Below are 20,791 nucleotides of genomic sequence, written 5' to 3'. Positions count from 1 at the left end.
ATACCTTGATAGAAAGGCTTTGGTGCTGGATAAGTCACTTAGCACCTTCTACCTATCTATAATAGCGAAGAATTCCAATAAAAGTAGTCTAGGCTATAAGCAAAGATGAGGGATGAGAAGGGCAAACCCATGCTCCTCTTTTACAAGCCTAGGGCTGGGCCCACCCGGCTCGACTAAGCCTGGACGATCACTTGAAGTACACCTTATCGGTGTTGCTACTAGCGCCGGCGTTGCAGGAACAATTCGGACAGCAGTATGAACTTTGCAGACTTTTCTATGTAGCAGGCATACTCCCATTGTAATTCTTGCCATAACGCGGGCAAGTCCTAACTTTCGTTTCAGCATGTGTCGTTCAAACAAGCTTTCCCATCGATTGTATCAGCGACATCCTATGTTGGAACATGGAAACGCTAGCGACCAGGCAAATTTGAGGCTTAAAAGGAAGTAAACAAAGCCTGGAGGTGGTCACGTAATACTGTTATGCATCCTTGCCTACTAGGGAGTAGGTGCTCCCACACCCCACAGTGACTGTGCTTCTCGCGGTGAAATCCGTGCACTTTGAAACCCCACTTCCAATCTCGCGTTCCTGTCGTATTTACACCCCCATGTTATTTTGGATAGAAATATCGCTAATATGGTAGACGTTGTCTGTTGGAACGGCTCTACTAGCTAGAAGCAAGAGGCAGAGTAAAAATTTGTTGTTCAATTCTATCTAGGCGCTCGCAGCGAGGCGCGCGGGGGTCACAGCTCAGCGAAAATAGTACTATTATTATATTACTTTGTTTAGATCTGACTATTCTTAATTAGAAAAATATTGTTTTTTTATAATTTAATATAAATTTATTATTTTTGACAGCAATAATCTATTCAGGAAATTATTTCGAAAGACCTAAATCATTAGAATATAAGATATAAATATTATATACATAGATATTATCTCTTATCTGGATACCATACACTCGATCCCTCGTAACCATGACCAACAATAATAGTCTATCTTCTTCGTTACTTTCCAACTGAATAAAAACAGATAAACCAAGCCTCTATAAACTACCATGCCATGAATGTCCTGGATTCCCTCACTCACTACGTGCGTATCATAATAATGGATTGAGGAACCGGATGAAGTAAAGCCAACGCTAAATATTGAAGTTTAATATACTAAAGCACATACAGAGACAATTGTAAAGGATGATACTACCAGTGGGGAACGGTGGTGGTGAGGTCCTACTATTCCATAGGATATCATCTATATACTATGTAGGTTTTTAGTTCAATGTTAATGGATAATCATATAATGGATGGATGTGGATTGTCAGTAAGCATAGCATAGCATATCAAGTAATACTAGTTAGTAGTGATGAGGCAAGGAGAAAGGCAACATCGTCAGCATCAGGCACCCGAATCACAAACACAGGCATCTGGAAGGGAAACTAAAGTTGGTTGGTTATATGGAGACAATCAAGGGAAAGGAAAGAAACTTTTCTAACGAGATTTTGTCTAGGAAAAACGCAAGCATCGCCAGCAACACACCGATCCAGTGTAGATGCAATGCACGAAACGTGGAAAAGAAAGCAACATGACTAGTAGTAAGGTACTAAACTCTCTCGCATCACATAAGCAAAGGTCGTGGCTAGCCTGCAAGTCCCGCCCCGGGTGGACGCTGGTATCAATGACAACGTCGTCGGAGAGGAGAAACCGTCAAAGCTCTCCGGGTATTGAAAAATGCAAGAAAAACAGACAAACAATACATGGAACATGGCGATGATGGAATGAAGGTCAATAAACATCCCTGCGAACCAACCGATCTCGCTAGATTCAAGAACCCCCCCGCCGTCATGGGTCGTAGCATCAGAATTGTACAAGAGAATGTCGGAAGTCCCCTCTATTTCCACGGGAATAATATGAGCGGCCGATCTTTTTTGGTTTTCGCCGAAACCATGGACGAGAAGATTAGGGAGGAATGTTCATTTCAAATCACATGACGGACATGTCGTGACTAGGTGTCAAAAAGAAGTGAGAAGAAAATCTTTCCAGAAGAACGGAATCATTTTTCATTATCATTGCGACAGAATCTATGATGCTTCCTCACCGTCCTTCGACGGGGTCTTGGAGGGTCGGCGCTCGACCGCCGGTTGCGACTTGGTCAGCAGAGGGGAGGTCGGGTTGGATGGAGGAGAAGTGGCCATGTTGTCACGGTCTTCCAAGCTTGCCAGAGCACTGAAGGCATTGATCGAGGACGCGGCCTCCTTGTCTTCCTTCTTGCCGGTGGGAGTGCCAGTCCGGCTGCTAGCAGCGCTGTCATCGCTGCCACGAACCAAGTTGCCGCCAGGGCCAAGGTTCTTCCGTCCGCTGTTGCTGCGGGAGCCCAGCATGCTGGACGGTCCGAAAGACATCGGCTGGTTGGTGTTACGGGTCGTCCGGAGGCGACGGAGATCGTCACTTCCAACCTTGCTGGAGGCGAAGTCTTGCGGGGGGGCCTGGTTTCCGTATCCGCTGTAGCTGCGTGCGTCACCCCGACCCATGGTGGGGCGGCTACCACGGTTGGCCTGCTGGCGAAGACGCTCCATCTCGGCTTCCTGCTGGGCACGAGCGGCCTGTAGAGGTCAATAAGGGCGTGACAAATCAATGGGAGTTCAAGCGATATACCTCTTCGCGAATCTGTTGGATCGTCTTAGGACCCTTGTCGGAATCCTTCGAAACCCAGCGAGCGCTACGCAGGTCGATAATGTCCTAAAGCAAGTCAGTAAACCACGGAACGGTGCATCACCGGGGAGTCGAATCTTACCATGAGCATGAACCGCAACCGACTGGGCAGGCCAGGGGTCTGGACCATGAGATTGATCCGCTGGAAGTAAGCGTCCATCATGGCGTGGCCCCTCTCCGATGCGTCGAGGCTGGCACCAATGGTGCGCAGAAGGCTGGTCAAACTCTCAACCTCGGCCTCATCGGGCATACCCTCGTAGTCGACAAGCTTCTTGACACACTCGTGCATAATACGCTCCGTCAACATACCCAACTTGTACAGCTCACCAATGAACTTGACAAGACCAAGACCACGACGCTTGGCGGCGGCAGCCTTGTAGTACTCGTCAGACATCATGGCGGCCTCCTCGGTCTCACCCTCCGGCTTAGGAGGCAGGTTGACCTTCCAACCGCGCTCGAACTCTTCCTGGCAACGGTTGAGAAGGTACTTGCGGAACAAGCTACCACCAGCGACAACGTTGCCGTTCTTATCGTGGATGTTCTCATCCTTGATCTCAGCGCTCATGCTCTCGAGCATGCGCTTACAGAACTTGGCATAGATGGAAGCCCAGTGGGCCTCGTCGGTGGCCTTCTCGAAGGTGAGCTGGATGACCTGGCGCAGGGTACGTCCATCAGACTCGTCCTTGGACTGAGAAACAATCTCCAGAAGCTGACCGGCGATACGATCAAAGTTCTCGGGGGTCATCTTGTTCAAGGCAGACTTGACCTTACGCTGCACCATATCCGGGGGCATGTGAGTAGAACCGGCGGGAGTAGGGCCGGCAGCAGGTTGGTTCAGGCTGCGAGGCTTCCAACCAGTGCTAGACGTCTGGATAGGCTTGATATCAAGTCCAGCAGTAAGAGGCATGGCCTTGGCCATCTCCTCCTCCTTCTTGGCTTGCTGCTTATCACGCTTGCTGCCGGTACGAGTACCGGCGCGGTTGGATCCAACACGCGGGGACGAGGGCATACCGGCGTGCATAGCGCTAGCGGAGTTGGTGCGGCTGATACCATGAGCACCCATACCCATACCGGGACGACCAAAGTTGCCAAACGGATTGCCCATGGAAGAAGTCCGGGCAGCGTTCGACATGGCGAAGCGCTCGGCGGAAGTGGTGCCGGCAGGCAAGCTGTTGCGGTTGGCAGGCTGGCCGAAGCTACCCATCTGGAAGCCCTGGGTGACACCACCGGATCGCGAAGGGTTGCGGCCACCCATCATGGGCGTCCGGGCCGACTGGGGACGAGAGGAGTCGCTGTCACCGACGGTCTCACGCACACGCGCATCCCAGTCGATGGAGGGCTTCTCCTTGAAAACGCTCTGAAACTGCAGCAAGAACTCCTTGTTGTAGTGGAACTTGCGGTCAGCGGGGGCGCTGGCATTCAGAGCAGGGTTAGGGGACACAATGGACGAAGGATAAGCGATCTTGCTCAGGTCCTCGACAAACCGAGCCGAGTGAAGCGCCTTCATAGCCGCGCTGGGCTGAGGAGGCTCGACAGCCTTGGTGGTCTCCAACTTGAGAGCGGCCGGCTTGTCGCGCTTCGTAGCGCTGGCAGGCTTGGAAGGAGGTCCCATGGAAAGGTCAGAAGCGGGCGTGGCCGTGCCGCTGTCTCCAGGAGTGCTGGTTTCGGTGGCACCAAACCCTCCCTTCTTGAGAGAGGCGAAGAGCTCCTTGCTCTTGGAGTCGTCCTCGACGACACCAGCTTGACGCTTCTTCTCACGGGCCTCTTCCAGCGCCTCTGCCTCACGCTCGGCAGCCTTCATGTTGGCCTCATAGGCCTCGAGCTCCTCCTTCTCCTTGCGCTCCTTCTCCTCCTTTTCAGCCTTCTTCTTGGCATAGTATGCTTCCTCCGCGGCACGCTCCTTGGCCTCGAGCTCGGCCATTTCGCGCTCGATGGCGTCGTAGTCGATATCGTCATCATCATCGGCAGGAGGCGGGGCAGCTTCAGGCTTGGAAGGCTCCTCAGCCTTGGCGTCAGCCGGCTTGTCCTTCAAGCTCAAGTCCTCGAGGGCCTTGCGCGCCGCTTCTTCGTCGGCGGCCTTCTTCTGGGCGGCCTCCTCTTCCTCCTTCTTCTTCTGGGCGGCTTCCTCTTCGGCCTTCTTCCGCGCGGCCTCCTCTTCTTCCTTCTTACGGGCAGCAGCCGCCTGCTCTTCCTCGGCCTTACGACGCTGCTCCGCCTCCTCCTCGATCTTCTGGCGCACCGCATCTCTCAGCTCCTTCTTCTTCTCCTCATCCGTCTTAGTGGACTTGGAATCCGTGCGGGTGTGGTCAGCGCTGCTGCCGGTGCGGGGAGGAGGAGTGGAGGTCGGGGTGGCGATCTTGACAGGAGAAGGAGTGACACGGGCAGGAGAGGCCGGGGCCTTCTCAAACGTCTTCACGGCGCCACTGCCAGGATCCTTGATGACAATAGCGCTCTTCTTAGTCGGGAGGACGAAGGGGGTCTTCGGGGCTGGGCTGTTCGACGAACGGCTAGCGTTGTGGGCATGAGCGGGACCGGGAGGACCAGCAGGGGGCTGGCCTTGACCCAAGCTCGACCCAGGCCGGTCGTTCGAAACCTGGGATGGGCTACGAGACAAGCCTGTCGCCTGCGCGGGGGGCTGCACCGAGTACTGGTTCGGCATGTACGGGGCGGCCTGACCGGTGAACGGAATGCTCGGGCGGTTTGAGGGTGACGGGGGGATGAACTGCTGAACTGCTGCCATGTTGTAGCCGGGGTAGTAGCCGTAGGCGGCGGGGTCGTAGCCGGGGTACGCCTGATTGTTTTTCATCAGTGTTAGATAGCGTTCGAAATGCCCACTTTCGGGTGCCAGGTTCGGGGGAGGAAGGGAGAATGGGGAAGCAAAAGCAAGAGAAGAACGGGGGGTGGGAAGGGAACGGGGTGTTCCTCTTTTCCGATGGAAGGCACCACGCCGGGGCTTCTGAAAGGGATGGGATCTCACAGGTTGGGGGGCCATCGGTTGGCCATAATAGGGCTGCGGTGGCATCTGAGGGTGGGCCATTGGGACCTGGTTCATCTGAGGAGTGGTGGGGTGCGCGTTGGCCAGCGCCGGACTGCGACTCGCTTGGTGCGGAGAGTTCGGGAAAGGTGCCAACGGGCGTCCCTGGTTAGGGGCATGGAACTGGGTCGTCATGCTGGGACCACCACGGGGTTGGCTGGGTGTCGAACGGAAGCTGGGACCCGGCGAGTAGGGCATCTGTCCCTGATAGCTCGACTGCGAATATCCACGTCCACGGCCGCCCTGATGGGCATAACCGCCGCGGCCGGCGGGACCGCTGGCCATATGGTTGCTCATATCGCTGTGGGTCGACTGGGACGATTCGCGGCGCAGATGGGTCGACTGAGCGCCGGGACCAAGGGGTGCCTGAGCCGGGCGCATCTGCTGCTAGCGCATAATCATCAGTACCGAGATTTCACGGGGCGGGAATGCGGTGGAATGCCAAGACAAAGTGATGTGGCCCCTCCCCAAATTGCCTTCATTCTCAGCCCGAAAAAAAAACATCTAGTTCATGTTTTGGCCCATCGCTGAATTCGCATAGAAGGGAGGCCGATCGAACAGAAGCAAAGAGGGAGAAAAAAAGATAAGGGAAGCACGTACATTATCACCATCACCAAAGCTACCGAAGTTCGGCACGTTGCCCTGAGACTGATACGACGACGGCGGTGGCCGGCCACCGCTCGAGGCGGGCTGAGGGATAGGAGAAGGAGACGTCTGTGGCGAGGTCACACGAGGGTTCATGGGCGGAGTGACACCCAGACCGGACTGAGGCTGGTTAGCCAAGACAGCGGGATTACCCATGTTGGGAGACGACTGCTGGTTGGCAAAGCCGAACTGCAGGCTGTTCGGACGACCGGTCTGGCCACCGTTGGGGATGTAGCCCGAGGTGCCGGCGGAGGTGATGGTCACGGACGGCTTTCTGGTGTGGTCGCCCTGAGAAGGGGCCGGGGCGCCATTGACGATGGTGACGCCGGGGGTGGGGGATTGCTGCATGGGTTTGCCGCTCACAGGAGATGCTGTAGTCGACTTCCCATGTTGCGACGGGCCGCCCACGGTGACGGGAGCGGCGGTCGAGTCCGTCGCGGACTTTTTGGTGGCGTTAGCGTAAGAGCGAGGAGCCGTCGTCGAGGCAGACGAGGGCGTGGGAACCGGCGCCTGGGGCGAAGATTTCCCAGCAGAGGTGGAGTGTGCGGAGGAGGCGGCCTGGGTCGAGGTGCTCTGTCCTTGAGGTTGAAGGCCTGACTTGGGAGGGATCGAGCTCATTAGACAGGTGATACGCGGAGAAGGTTCAAGCGCTGGAAGTTTTGTTTTGAGAGGATGGAGGAGAGGACGATGGAGTCAGGAAGTCTGTTCAATGGAAGATGCTGTTAGGAGGCGTAAAGCTTTGAGAGGGGAAGGGTGATGTCAAGGGTATGTTACCGCAGTCTGAGGAACACGCTCTAGAACCGCACATCCAAAGATTCCCACACGAAACGGGAAAGGAATCGGAAGAGGGGGGATTGTCGTCAGGATAGACGAGATGGGGAGGAAGGGGGGGGAGGAAGAAAAAGGAAGACCACAGGACAAGAAATATATCACGTCGTGGTCAACGACGATGGGTCTGGGGTAGAAAAGAGGAAAGGGGAGAAAAGGAAAAGAGGGGGGAGAAAGCGAGAAGTTGGAGGGAAAAGGATTTCGGTTCCCTATTTTTTCCTTTTGGTGTTTGGCCGGTAAAAGTTGGTGGTGGTGGTGCTCTCTCTTTTTTTTTTTCTTTTCTTTTTTTTTTTTTTGTTAATTACCGTTTGGGTTTAGGCGTAAGTACACCCGCCAGACCAAACGGGTAAGCAACCGCCCAGTCAGTGCAAGTGCACGGAACAACACCCAACCAGCAATGGAAGCGGTGGCTGGACCACGTCAATAATTTCAGGTTGACCAGTGAAAGGATGCGAATAATGACATGACGGTGAATCACCCCATTGTGTTGACTCAGACTGACTGCGCCTTCTGATTTCTTATTGTTGTTTGATGGACTGGCACAGTACTCTACCTCTCGACACGGAATCTCCGCCCATCGGGTCAAGGCGGCGAAGGCCCTTCCTTGAGCCAAGGATGTCACTACTAGGTCCGGGCTGGTATTATTGGTAATCTACTTACCACTTACATTACCACTTACCTTTCCATGACGCTCGGGCTTGGCCTGGCGGTTCCTACCAGGAACTAGTCCGTCGTAGTATTGTTCGTGGCAATCCGGTCAAGCGCCTACCAGACCATAGTAGTAACAGTGATTAGAAGGTCGGGGCACGCACGGCGGTTACTGCTGCCTGTCTTCGGTGCTTTGCTCCGGCCATGATCCTCAGAGCAATCACCATGACGCTGTATGCTATCATGGAATCTTAATAGATTCGACACCTCAGGCCAGAGAGGTAGGTCTGTTTGCCACACAAAGAAGGAGCTTACTGAGAATACCGTATGATACCGTCATGGGCATCACCCGCAGCACCACACCTTCCTTAGATCCTACGGGTCTTGCCTCTACCGCCAACCATTTGTGTTACTCGAGACGACTCTTCAGCTGATGGTGCCTATTATTCACTGGCTATTTCCACATAATCAGAACGTGAACAAGGGCGTAAGGGTGTTTGAAAAAAAGAAAAATAAAGTAAGGGAAATAATAATAAAAAAGACAGAGACAGCAAGAGGATATATCACGAAACGGAAACCGAGCTCTCGTCTCTGTGCCTCCCACGCCCGAGCACCCAACCATTGCACCCGATCGCCCGGTCAACAATCATCGTCACCCACTCCCACTCCCACGTTAATCCCGATTCCCAGCATTCCAACGAGATACCGACATGCATCCTCCTTCCAGCTCCCACCTACCACATAAGCAGACCAGTAGATCCCTATCGATAGCAGACACCGCAGGTTTATTTATAGAAATGGTTTCGGTTTTGTGCGATCTCGCCTGGGTGGTGAGGACTCGCATGCCTGACATCGGCCGGCCGACTAACTATTAATTTTCCTTCCTTGATTGGGCCGACGCTATTGATCGGTCTGCAGTTCAGCATGGGCTCCCGAGCAGAGGACCCGTAGACACAGACACTCTGGCTTACAGTTGCAAATTCTCCCTGCCTTGCTTGAGGCTGGCCCGATCCATTCCTCATTCCTTATCATTCTTCTCCGGGTCGTTTTTCTCGTCTTCTCCAGAAGCCTCCCGCCATGCTTGATACCCGCCAGCGGACAGAACCAGACCCCGAATCGTGTTATACACCGTAGACGCTCCATAGCCATTCATTGCCGCGCTCTGAAGATACGCGCGCAGACCTCGGGCGGCCGGATTGCCCCCGTAGGTCTGCGACCATGCCGCAATAGAGCCTATCAAGTAGCGGGTCAGCCATCAATCGCATTGAAATGCACGCGGTAGGATGGATTTTCCAGGGAATCGCTTAACATACGGGCATAAGGCCCCAACGGTCCATACCCCACCACCCGTAAGATACCCACCGGGTAGAAGAACGTCACGACGCTAAACGCAGACTGGACCGGATGTTTCACGACGTAGTCTTTCGTGGCATTTCCCGCCTGAGATGCAAGTCGGACGATTTGCGGCTTGTGGGCGTCCACGAGGCGGGCGGTTCGGTTGGTGAGTTGACTCAGATTCAGGCTCGTCGAGTCGGGGGCGAGATGCGCAGCCAGTTGCTGCAGTCGTTCGGTCGCCTGGGTGTATGCAGAGCCCATGATACCGGTCATGGCCGCAGAGGTTAGTGCTAGGAGGTGCACCAGGACAAACAGAACCGCAGCAAGTCGCATTCTGGCGATGGCGGCGTTGTTGGGAATGCTGGGGCGTGGAGAGGGGGCTATTAGTATCCCGGTGGGAGACAAGGCTGTTGTGCTTGTAGGCCTTGCGGCGGCCTATGCGTCTGTGATGCGGTGGCGGTGACAAGGGAAACATGCAGAGGGGCTGCGGCAAGGCGCATTCATTTCACATATCTACTTCCAGCGCTATCTTGATGCCACGGGCGTAGCGCTTCTACATATTTAAGGCGGCTATTTGCCGCTGGCCTTCACGATCGAGAGATCCTCTCCTATCATTCTACATTTTGTTGGATGATCAGGAATACTAGTCTCATGCAAGAGAGCTATCAGCTGAATCTATTCAATGCGTCCGGTTCCGCGGGCCCTCATGCCCATGGTCTACTCCCGAGGATCCAGCATCCTCCCCACTTCCAAACCATCCGGAGGCCCAGTTGCCGCTGCTCGTCCGGCGGTGCGCGTCTGACGAGCGCTCCTGGGTATCCTCATGTTCCACATGAGTGAAGGAGTTCTCGCTGCGGTTCTTTCGCAGCGGTGGGCCGTACGCCAGGTCATCTTCCGTCCCTGCGCTGTGCAGGTCGCGTTCCTCCTTAGCCAGTGCGCTGCGCAGCACTTCCAGTAGGTCCCGCTGTTTCGAGATAAACTTGACCTTATCCGCACGGGACATGGACGCTACCTCCCGAGGCAGCAACGTTCCACTAGCAGACAGCTCTTCGCCGCGTGCTTCAGGGCTCTGGCCAGAGGACGCAACAGACGCCACCACAGAGCTGATGGTGGAGAGCCAGTCGTTGCTCGCGGCTGGTGTAGTTCCGCCGGTGGCGGTGGGCAGATTGAACCGTGAAAGGAGCGACTGCGCGTAGGCAGCCGGGCCGGTCGGTGGCGGAGGCGGAGGCGGCGGACGTTGGGCCGGCAAGCCCAGAATGTTTTCCCGAATATAATCCAGGGCTTGGTAGAAGTACTGAAGACCAAGGGCCTTGGCACGCTCGTGGGTCTTGCCAATGAATTCCTCAATCTCACGCTCATGATGCTCCAGGAACGGGTCGACGTATTCTAGGTATAGACTCCGGGCTCCCTGCGTCTGGGGGAGGACAAGATAGGAGAAGAAAAAGAGGCGGATCCAGCTATAGAACGGGAACCTGTGGCAACTTCTTAGCAGGAGATCCTACGGGACCGGACATTGTCTTGCGGCCATACCATCCCAGAATAAAAATCGTCCACGACTCAGCCATGAGCACGGCCGATAGAACGACCCAGTACATAAGCCATGGTGCCAGTTGGGAAGAATCGGCAGAGCGGAGGGCTTTATAAGAGGCAAAGATGGGAAGTAGGATCGTGATGATCGAACTACGTGCATGCGACTGTTAGCATATTGAGCAGAAAAGTGCCAGGTACAATCGATGGGTCAGGCTTTCCGGGGTCGTCCGGGTAGATAGCCAGAAGTACTTACGACAGAAGATCAGCAATTACACCAAACATGCTGGGCAATTGTACACTCCGGGTCGGTCACCGTGCTGCGAAGTCCCTCGGAGGAGAATATGGAAGGAGGGGGTTGGATTCAGTATCAGTAAGCTGAAGAGCTGGACTGCGGGGCAAAAGCTTCACGCGACCAGCGGACCGGCACAAAGGAGAGCGGCCAGCCGCAATGATGTTAACTAACGAGAGCTTTTGCGGATTGCCTTGAAGATTTAATGGAAAGGAGGTGAGATTCAGGAGAAATGAAAAAAAAAAAAAAAAAAAGGATAGTGAAACCTGAGAAGGACGGAGCGTGGCTGCCTTGAAGAACTGGGGCGGCCAGTTGATCCATCGAGCCCTACTGGGCATAGTGCTACCTTCCCAAGTAGGCAAGTATCAGAGGGGATGCCTGAACTCAGCCGCATAGCTCAGGCATACTAGTCCCACTAAGGCAGCCTGCACACCTTGCCGCTTTCAGCAACGCCGCGGCTCTGACGTCATGGCTTCGGCGGCATGCAAGTCAAAGAATGAATGGGCTCGGGCCCATTCATCTTTCAAAGGACTCTGCACATTATTCGTCCTGGTGTTGTTGGGATATATGGGCCAAGCAATTATTGGCTACCGAGAGAAGCAAAGTAATTGCCTGGCTAGGCCTATTCCGGCGAAATTTACCAGGTCGATCCAGTATCCAGCACTATGACTGAATATATATATTTGAACCGAAGAGATTCTGGTCCCTATTGGCTAGGAAGCCCCAGTTTGGGAACTGGTAAGGGTCTGATCCTGCATCAGATGAGCCTCAGTTCCCAGCCAGTGACAGCGTTCCGTGAATGAAAATCAAAGTAAATCTCACTCCATGACTTACTTTGGGCATTAATCATACCTCTGGCAATTAAGATGTTTGAAGCAGATATGCTTAGCTCCAACATTATTCTAACTTACTGAGATCCTCGACTTCGGGATAACACACACTGCCTTCATCCCTTCTGAAGGAAGTCCTCATCTCATTCTGTCACGTGCACAGTTTGATCCCAGGATTATCTATTATAAATTATGGTTCCATGTCCCTCCGACAGTCCTGGTTCAAAGCCCTCCCCAGTCTACCAAGGTTCTGACTGGGCCTGTGATGATTGGTGAGAAGATTACCAAGTTGCCTATTGAAACTTTGGGGATCATGGGCTGGAACACAATGGCACAGCATGACCAGCTATCATCGCTTTTAAGTTTACTACTTTTCTTTTCAGACATAACAAGTATAGAACTATGTTGCCGAGGTCGATGATGCCGCGTTTCCGGTCTTCCTTGTAATGCCATCGACTCGAGCAATCCGGGATATTTACGGAGTACTCTGGAGAGGCTATTGCGATATCCAACGCTTGAAAGGGGATGCTTAGGGACGTACAGAATGGAATAGATGAAGAAGGAGATAGACAGATGTTCCTGGGGTATATTTAGTTGTCCGCCTCCATTCACCAATGGAGTTGCTTGAATCCACAAGCCTTCAAGAATAACATATTAGTATCAAGGACTACTTGGTCTCCTTGTAGAATTCTCAAGTCCATATTATGTATTTAGTACCTTCGTGGGGACCTTGAAGAAACTCCAAGGTTATCCTTTGGCACGATCACCGCAAATCTAACTGGGCTGATCTGTACATACCAGCAGTGCTTGAAATATATATAGTGGTGCCACTATGAACCATACCGTATGCCCCTCTACAAAACCTTCAAGACAAGTGATTTAGTTAATACAAAGCATCCTCCGAGCATCTCTCTAAGCAACTCTCTAAGCAGGTCGTAGCGCTACATGTGTGGCCTCAAGGCACATACCGAGGGTTGATTGAGAACCTCAGGCATAGGTGAGGCCCCAAGGCTACCAAAGCGGTGGAAATCCTACTTGCACTAAACCTGAGCCTTGCCTAAAGGAGCAGGCGGAATATTAGGCTGGGGTAGCATGAGCATGGAGCCCCTTGAAAATACCATCCGACATCGCATGATGAGATTGGAGAGACAAGGTACTATATGATAATGGAATGCACAAAATATTGGCAGGCACACGGAATTCGATGAAATGCTGCAGTTGTTGTGCGGTGTGTTCAGTCCATCATAGCGTCGACAAGGCGGTGGAGCCAAACTGCCGGCCATGGTGTTGTCTGATGACCTCAGTGCCCAACAGTCGCCTTGTTTTCTCCAGAACATCCCTGTCCTACTATTCTGGCTGGACTGCTGACTGCTTATGACCCCGGCCGCTGTTTATCATCCGAGCTGAACTCTCCTAAAGACACTGCTGATTGTTCGCGATTACCCGCAGCCTGAAGGTGCCCGACTGTCTCACGAGACCATCCCCTCACCGGTGGCGGCAGCTTGACACGGAGCTCAAAGCTATTACGATCCCAGAACCTCCTCCACATTACCTCCTAATACTTCAGAAACACAACGATGTGTATCGCTTTATTATCGACAGCTCACCCGTCCTATTCCTTGATCATCATCGACAACAGGGATGTACGCGACAATGCTTTTCAGGCCACATTCCCCAAGCTCCCTCAAACTAACAGCATATAGGAATACCTCCGTCGACCGACCTCTCCTGCGGACTGGTGGCCTGCACCAGCGTCTAATATCATAGGTGGTCGAGATCTAGCGCGAGCGCCACATGGGACATGGATGGGAGTGACCAGGGAAGGAAAGGTGGCGGTCTTGACCAACTACCGCGAGAACACATCTGAGCAGGCTATTGGGGCGAAGAGTCGGGGTGCTATTGTGTGTAGCTGGCTTGACGCGCCTTCGGATCGGAAGCAATCAACCCGGGAATTTGTGCAGGACATGGTTGCGAGTCCCACCGCTAGAAATGTCGGGGGGTTCAGTCTACTGTGCGGATACCTTAACGAGCCCCTGGCAATTGTTTCCAACCGCTCTTCCACCATGGATCAAATTGCGTGGGTGGCTACGGAACATGGTCAGACGTTGGGTCTCAGCAACACCGTCTTCGATGATCGGTCGTGGCCCAAGATCCTTGACGGAGAGAGGCTGATGAATGAAGCCATTGCTGCACACGTGCAGGCCGAAGAGGACGAAGATGCACTTATCACCAGATTTCTCGATATGCTGAGCATTAACACGCTTCCAAAACTCTCCGAGGATGCCACCGCGGAGGATTATCTACCCCATTTCAGGAAGAGTATCTTCATTCCCGTGCTCGGTGCTCGGGAGAAGCCCGTCAAGCCGGCAGACACGGTAGTTCCGGTTTGCGTTGATAGCCACACGGCCAATGGCACTGCTGCCGAACAGCACCATGGAATGGACCTGTCGTTCCTGCATGGGGCGTATGGAACCCAAAAACAGACGGTACTTCTGGTAAGTGACGACGGCCGTGTGCGATACTTCGAACGCACCCTTTATGACGGCGATGCAAATCCGATCCCGATCGGTCAGGGGGATCGATCACTCGAGTTCCAAGTCGGCCAAGCCCGAGAATGATCCGGCGCGATCTCATGAATCTCCGGGGCATGTCTTGGTGTGCTCCATACATAGCAGTCCGAATCTCCGCTCACGGTCTTCTGGCGTGCCTCTAGTGACTGTGGCTATGTAAATATAATGACGTTCAATATAAAATAGTCCTAAAATAGCAATCCGAACTTATAGTTCCGGAGAAGTGAATTGCGACTATGGGGGGACTAGATGCCATAGAACTTGATAGAAGACATGGAGTGCCAATGCCTTACCCGCCGAAATTAACATGCCATATTCTATGGATCTCCTCCGTATTCGGGTGGAAGCCTCGGAGAAATACTTCTCAGGAGGCGATGGGCGTGGTGATTATTGATTGTAGCGGCCTCGGGGCTAAGCACGTGCGCTCAGGAGTCGCCGCGATGTTTTCCTCCCATCAAGCCATCGTTACCTTCGTACTTTGGCTTAACCACCCCCGCCCAATTTGCCCCCCTGCCATGGCCCTGCCATACCCCTGCATCGGCCACAGCAGGCAGAAGAGATCTCGCGGTAAGTAGCATGCCAGATTGACAGGTCAATTTGCTGAGCGACCGATGATGTCCACCGATGATGGTTCCAGTGGGTCGCCCAAATCCGTGTCTCACAGTTGGATAACGACGGGCCGGTCAGAAATTACCTCTTGAAGAACCACCTTGGCCCGGAGGACACCAAATGATCAATCAAGCTGCACGCCGATATGAATTAAAATAACGGTTTCTGGCCTCCCGGCCTATCGACCAGTTCCGTGCTCCGGCCGACCCGGAAAAATTTAATTAATCGTCGGACGCTCCACCAACGAACAGGATGCTTAGGATGCTAACTCGTTTCATCTTAATCAGATCGCCTGCACGTTGCATGGTATGGCCCCACGCCGCCGGGCAGGCAATTTGACCCGGAAGAAATGAAGGACGACGGCCTCGGGGCCAGTGCACCCCCCTCCCTCCGATAGGGTTGTCATGATGTGGGCGTTTGTGTTTCCAGTCGGCGGCTAAGCCTTTTGCTGTAACAGCCGTCTACTCGTTATCTCCACCGAACTTGCCAGCGGTCCACGAAGGCGTTCGGCAGATGTTGTGGTGAACACCGATGCTGGAGAACGAGTGTGCGAAAAAAGTCCCCCGTTCACCAGCGCTTCAACCGCTGCACTTGTGATTTTGGCCCGTGGCGTAATCCAGATATTAAGGGTCGCTAAGGGACCGCCACTAGCTTCCGCGCCGGTAGGTGCCCTGATTTCGGAGGATCGGGCGAGATGTTCTCGACTCCCTGGAGTCCACCCTAGTGGATGGAGCCCCTGGGGAGCCACAAGGCAACTGTCTCAGAGAAAGCCCCCGAAGCGTCTGCTGAGATTAAGCTGTGGGACCGTTGAAATGATAGTCACTTAGGGGAGGATTGCTTCTGCCCGAGCGATCGATTATAAGTATGGGGTGTCCGAGTCGTTCGTTGCTCCTGCTTGGCACATCAGATTCAAGACTGGCTCTTGACATTCATTACTTGTCTTCTATCGTTCACTTTCACTCCTTCCTTCCCACCTTTCGTCATTCATTCCTTTGATCGACCAGTTCGACGTCCATTCTTTTCAAAATGAGAATCAGCAACTTGATCGTCGCGGCCTCTGCCGCCGGCCTGGTGGCCGCTCTCCCCAAGCGCGAGATGAAGAAGCGTGACTCTGGCTTCAAGTGTACGTGATGTGATGGCTGTCTTGAACTTGGCCGTTCTCTCTAACAGCACTAGGGGTTGGTACCAGCGAGTCTGGTGCTGAGTTCGGCTCTGCCCTCCCCGGCACCCTGGGAACCGACTACACCTGGCCCGATACCTCCAAGATCGAGATCCTGAGAAACAAGGGCATGAACATCTTCCGTATCCCCTTCCTCATGGAGCGTCTGACCCCCAACGGTATCACCGGCTCTTTCGCTTCGACTTACCTGTCGGACCTGAAGTCGGTATGTTGCTGCCCGTGCTGGTGAAATGTGAAATCTTCCAAAGACTAATCCATGCAGACCGTTGAATACGTTACCAACAGCGGAGCCTACGCCGTCCTTGACCCCCACAACTACGGAAGATTGTACGTGCAAATCGCCTGACAGCGATACATGGCATAGCATGGCTAACAACCTGCAGTGATGGAAGCATCATCACCTCCACCTCCGACTTCCAGACCTGGTGGAAGAACGTTGCCACCGAGTTCGCCTCCAACGACAAGGTCATCTTCGACACCAGTATGTGCCACTTCCTGCCTCATTCCCGTGATTACTTCTAATAGAAACAGACAACGAGTACCACGACATGGAGCAGTCCCTTGTTCTGGACCTGAACCAGGCTGCCATCAACGGTATCCGTGCTGCTGGTGCCACCACTCAGTACATCTTCGTCGAGGGTAACGCCTACACCGGTGCCTGGGACTGGACTACCTACAACGATGACCTGTCCACTCTGACCGACACTGAGGACAAGATCATCTACGAGATGCACCAGTACCTCGACTCCGACAGCTCCGGTACCTCCGAGACCTGTGTGAGCTCCACGATCGGCCAGGAGCGTCTTGAGAAGGCCACCGCCTGGCTCAAGTCCAACAACAAGCAGGGTATCATCGGTGAATTCGCCGGTGGTGTCAACTCTGTTTGTGAGGAGGCTGTTGAGGGCATGCTCGAGTACATGTCCGAGAACTCCGACGTCTGGGTTGGTGCTTCCTGGTGGTCTGCCGGCCCCTGGTGGGGAACCTACATGTACAGTCTGGAGCCTACCGATGGTACCGCTTACTCGACCTACCTGCCCATCCTCGAGAAGTACTTCCCCAGCGGTGATGCTTCTTCCTCCAGCTCTGCCTCGGTCTCCGTTGCCGCTGCTACCTCCTCTGCCACCTCGGCTGCCACCTCGGCTGTTTCCACCACCGCCGCCGCTGCTATCACCACCACTCCCGCCGTTCAGGTTCACGAGGCCACCTCTTCCGCTCAGTCCAGCGCCACCAGCGTTTCCAGCTCGACCAGCGCCCGCAAGTCCAAGTCCGTTGGCCCTTGCAAGCTGTCCGGTGCCACCTCTAGCGCCGCCTCCAGCGCTGCCGATGCCACTACCTCTGCTGTTGCTGCCACCACCCCTGCTGCCGTTCCTACCACCGCTGTTGTCTCCACCAGCTCTGTTGTGGTCGCTACCACTGTTGCTGCTCCTACCACTGTTGCTATTGCCGCTACCACTCCCGCCGTTGCTCCCAGCAAGGTCTCGACCTTTGTTTCCAGCGCCTCCAGCGCTGTTGCTAGCAGCAGCGGTGTCGTTGGTGTCAGCGACCCCCAGGGTGCTGAGGCCACCAACTCTGCCGGTCTTGTGAAGCAGTACTACCAGTGCGGTGGTATCAACTGGACTGGTCCTACCGTCTGCGCGAGCCCCTACAAGTGCGTTGTCCAGAACGACTGGTACTACCAGTGTGTCGCTGAGTAAGGGGTTCCTGAAGTTGTCTAATTGTGCTATGGAGAGTGGGAGAAGCTGATTCACATTCGTGTATATACTATACTGATTTAAATAAAAGCGACCCGAGGTCCTGTGCTTTCACATGGCATGTCTGTAGACTTGATATTCATGATATTCCTGATATTCCTGACTGTTTCTCACCCACCCCCTATCCCGGCCCCACGCTCTAATCCCGAGAATGTAGCACGGCATTACGAAGCAATATACTCGGTGGATCCCGTCCAGGGCGATCGGCTGGTGGGGACTGAAACAGTGACTGAGACATATCCGACGACGATCAACGGCACGTCGGCACGGCCTAGTTCATGGCAGATGTGATAGGTTAAAGAAACTGCAGGATTCGCTTGAAAAGCCTGCAGTTTCAGAAGAGTCTCATGAGATATGCCTTTACTAATGGGGTTGACACGGGTTGCTGGTGGACATGTCCGTCTGCACGAAGATACACGTTTGCCGTGGTGTCTTCTCGGGGTTAAATGAATGACACTAATCTCTAGCAAGTGTATGCTAGTTTTACTATAGTATCTTGTCTTATCGATGGCAGGAAGAAAGGACGTTGGGAAGATCTGTCATGCTACTTTATGCCTGAGGCATAAGCTGACTCAGCAACGGTCGGCGGCTCGGGCGTTCACCAACGGCCGCCTCCATGATCCTGTGCCTCTCAACCATCTGAGGATTCCAGTCGCTGTATTGCCTCTTCATCAGATCAAAGCCTTGCATAGAATGTAGGCTCGCTATTTCTCGAGGCAATAAGCTCACAGCAGCAGAGAATCGATGGATCGCCCAGGTCGCTATAATGTCGAACGGTCCTGCCTGCGCTGCCACCAGCGCAAGGTCCGTTGCGATAAAGGCTCTCCATGTGGGTCATGCATACGAGCAAATACTTCCTGTCAGTATCCTGGTCCGAATCGTGTCAAGCGCCGGGCTTCAAAGGTATCTTACACTGATGTCATGGCCAAACTGGAATCGCTGGAGCGCTCAATCGCGGCTCTGTCCGGAAATCGAGCGCTGGCTCATGTCCATAGCGCAGCGGCAAATAGAATCCATACGCCTGGGCCCGTTGCGCAGAGCCCTTCCAGTGATGAATTTTCCACGACAGAAACAATCGATCAGCCTGCTCACGGCGGTCTCCTAGTCGAGGATGGCCGGTATATCAATGAACAACTTTTGTCTCGGGTCCTGGAAAATGAAAAGGAGCTTCAGTCTGCGATTGACACGCCGAGGAGTGATGCCAGTACCTTCAGGCGACCACCCGCTCTCAAAGTGGAAGGTCTCCTTCTCACTCGCTACCCAGATAAAACCGATCTTTTTACCTTGCATCCGCATCAGTGGCATGCGACACAGCTGTGGCAAACTTTCTTGAACCACATCGACCCGGTGATCAAGCTACTTCACGTTCCCTCGACGCAGCCTCGCATATTCGCGGCTATCAACCGGCCCCGGGACGCGCCCCCTGATCTGCTGGCCCTGCTTTACGCCATCTACTTTGCTGCCAGCACGAGCATGCTGGCTGAGGACCCAACGAATGAGAAGAAACTTCTAGAGGCCTGTCAATACCAGCGGGGACTGGAGATTGCTCTCTATCACTCTGACTTTATGGACTGCCCAACGCTGACATCCTTACAAGCGATGGCTATCTATCAGGTAAGCACTCGGTCCCTGTCCTAGGTGAAGCTGGATTTAAATTCACATCACGAGATTCTAGATGTGCGTGCGTTATTACAACCCAGGACGCTCTGGGTGGGTACTGCGAGGGCTGGTTATTCGGGCAGCACAGTCTATCGGACTCCACCGGGACGGAAAACAGTTCAAACTGACGCCACTGGAGTGTGAGCTACGCCGGCGACTGTGGTGGCACTTGTGCAGTGCTGACAGTCGCGCGGTGGAGGACCATGGGGTCGGGATGACTGGTAAAGGGGAATTCTGCGACACCGAATTCCCTGCAAATATCGACGACCAGCGCCTGCCTGCCAGCGCGACGGTGCCGCCAGAGTCCCAATCCTGTTGGACTGAGATGACCATGTCTCTGATCACGACCATAGCCAACCAAAAGCGGCTGGAGTTGCACAGTGCATTGACGGGGAATGCCCCTGGGAAGCGTCCCGCTGAAATCGTCCAGGAAGTGAAGGACCACATTTACAATGCCTACCTGCAACACGGCGACCCTAATATCCCCATCCAGCGGCACGGAATGCTGCTGGGGGAGATTCTAGTGGTCAAAATGGAAATGTACGTGCACCAAAGAGCACTTCAGGCCCAGAGTAGGACTACGCCAGTCGCCGAGCGCCTCGAACTGCAAGCCAAGGCCTTAGATGTCGCCTGCCAGGCGCTGGAACGGACGAACCAGTTGTTTACTGATGAGCTGCTGCGCGGGTATCGCTGGCTCACCTCAACGTACATGCCGTACTTCATCCTCACATACATCCTCTGGCACCTCTGTGTGTATCCGATAGGATTGCACATTGAGCGCGCATGGTTAGAAGTCAACCGGGTTTTTGAGATGACCAAGGATCCGTCGTGGCCCGATCCAGGGCCCAAGTGGGCGATCATCACTCGGCTGCGAGAGAAAGCATTGCAGATTCAACATACACAGGGGGATTCAGAGCAGGTGGCACAGCCAGAGTCTCCGCCAACCGGTGCGGAAGAAGCGGAGGCGCCGACAGAGTCATTTTTCGACTTTGTGAACTGGGATATGGGCATGATGGGGTTTCCAGATTGGACGGCGTTGGTGCAGAGTGTCGATCTAATCCCCTCGCCTGTAGCGAATTGCCAAATGTGAGCTTGCATGTATTTTATCATTCTAGATACGAGCTAATGATATCGTGCTAATGAAATGGATAAAGGTCTACAGAGTAAGGAATCATGA

General features: G+C 53.9%; 6 protein-coding genes across 6 annotated transcripts; 3 read left to right on the top strand and 3 right to left on the bottom strand.

Moving 5' to 3' along the window:
- Positions 1-2,030: 2,030 nt before the first annotated feature.
- On the bottom strand, positions 2,031-7,164 carry BO80DRAFT_285722 (putative eukaryotic translation initiation factor subunit eIF-4F). The gene is made up of 5 exons (XM_025714952.1): positions 6,341-7,164; positions 5,684-6,127; positions 2,789-5,497; positions 2,650-2,733; positions 2,031-2,597 (listed from the first exon to the last, which is right to left on the bottom strand). The coding sequence occupies exons 1-5, from the start codon at positions 7,001-7,003 to the stop codon at positions 2,076-2,078; spliced, it is 4,422 nt and encodes a 1,473-aa protein (XP_025577860.1). The 5' UTR covers positions 7,004-7,164; the 3' UTR covers positions 2,031-2,075.
- Positions 7,165-8,879: 1,715 nt separating this feature from the next.
- On the bottom strand, positions 8,880-9,529 carry BO80DRAFT_453194 (uncharacterized protein; the record flags this gene model as incomplete). Its single annotated transcript, XM_025721988.1, has 2 exons — positions 8,880-9,094; positions 9,175-9,529. 2 exons carry the CDS (start codon positions 9,527-9,529, stop codon positions 8,880-8,882), a joined length of 570 nt encoding a protein of 189 aa, XP_025577859.1.
- A 272-nt stretch (positions 9,530-9,801) lies between these two features.
- BO80DRAFT_422969 (HVA22/TB2/DP1 family protein) lies at positions 9,802-11,264 on the bottom strand. The gene is made up of 3 exons (XM_025718942.1): positions 10,980-11,264; positions 10,727-10,876; positions 9,802-10,668 (listed from the first exon to the last, which is right to left on the bottom strand). Exons 1-3 carry the CDS (start codon positions 11,006-11,008, stop codon positions 9,876-9,878), a joined length of 972 nt encoding a protein of 323 aa, XP_025577858.1. The 5' UTR covers positions 11,009-11,264; the 3' UTR covers positions 9,802-9,875.
- A 1,902-nt stretch (positions 11,265-13,166) lies between these two features.
- BO80DRAFT_422968 (NRDE family protein) lies at positions 13,167-14,685 on the top strand. Its single transcript, XM_025718941.1, has 2 exons — positions 13,167-13,488; positions 13,549-14,685. Exons 1-2 carry the CDS (start codon positions 13,423-13,425, stop codon positions 14,461-14,463), a joined length of 981 nt encoding a protein of 326 aa, XP_025577857.1. The 5' UTR covers positions 13,167-13,422; the 3' UTR covers positions 14,464-14,685.
- Positions 14,686-16,050: 1,365 nt separating this feature from the next.
- egl3 (putative extracellular endoglucanase/cellulase) lies at positions 16,051-17,898 on the top strand (the record flags this gene model as incomplete). Its single annotated transcript, XM_025721284.1, has 5 exons — positions 16,051-16,147; positions 16,201-16,409; positions 16,467-16,531; positions 16,588-16,685; positions 16,736-17,898. The coding sequence occupies 5 exons, from the start codon at positions 16,051-16,053 to the stop codon at positions 17,896-17,898; spliced, it is 1,632 nt and encodes a 543-aa protein (XP_025577856.1).
- Positions 17,899-18,876: 978 nt separating this feature from the next.
- On the top strand, positions 18,877-20,704 carry BO80DRAFT_442649 (fungal specific transcription factor domain-containing protein; the record flags this gene model as incomplete). Its single annotated transcript, XM_025721283.1, has 2 exons — positions 18,877-19,569; positions 19,631-20,704. The coding sequence occupies 2 exons, from the start codon at positions 18,877-18,879 to the stop codon at positions 20,702-20,704; spliced, it is 1,767 nt and encodes a 588-aa protein (XP_025577855.1).
- Between the last annotated feature and the right edge of the window lie 87 nt (positions 20,705-20,791).

The sequence above is a fragment of the Aspergillus ibericus genome (genome assembly GCF_003184845.1).
Source record: "Aspergillus ibericus CBS 121593 unplaced genomic scaffold BO80scaffold_9, whole genome shotgun sequence".
Lineage (NCBI taxonomy): Eukaryota > Fungi > Ascomycota > Eurotiomycetes > Eurotiales > Aspergillaceae > Aspergillus > Aspergillus ibericus.
This window is presented reverse-complemented; position numbering and strand designations above follow the sequence as displayed.

Bases quoted from the DNA above. Each gene is read 5' to 3' on its own strand.
- BO80DRAFT_285722 (XM_025714952.1), bottom strand. From the start codon at position 7,003: ATGAGCTCGATCCCTCCCAAGTCAGGCCTTCAACCTCAAGGACAGAGC. The intron at 5,498-5,683 runs GTGAGATCCCAT...AAAAACAATCAG, and splicing joins AACCGATGGCCCCCCAACCT to GCGTACCCCGGCTACGACCC. The intron at 2,598-2,649 runs GTATATCGCTTG...TGACCTCTACAG, and splicing joins TCCAACAGATTCGCGAAGAG to GCCGCTCGTGCCCAGCAGGA.
- BO80DRAFT_422969 (XM_025718942.1), bottom strand. From the start codon at position 11,008: ATGTTTGGTGTAATTGCTGATCTTCTGTC. The intron at 10,877-10,979 runs GTAAGTACTTCT...GCATGCACGTAG, and splicing joins GTAATTGCTGATCTTCTGTC to TTCGATCATCACGATCCTAC. The intron at 10,669-10,726 runs GTATGGCCGCAA...AAGTTGCCACAG, and splicing joins ACGATTTTTATTCTGGGATG to GTTCCCGTTCTATAGCTGGA.
- BO80DRAFT_422968 (XM_025718941.1), top strand. From the start codon at position 13,423: ATGTGTATCGCTTTATTATCGACAGCTCACCCGTCCTATTCCTTGATC. The intron at 13,489-13,548 runs GTACGCGACAAT...AACAGCATATAG, and splicing joins TCATCATCGACAACAGGGAT to GAATACCTCCGTCGACCGAC.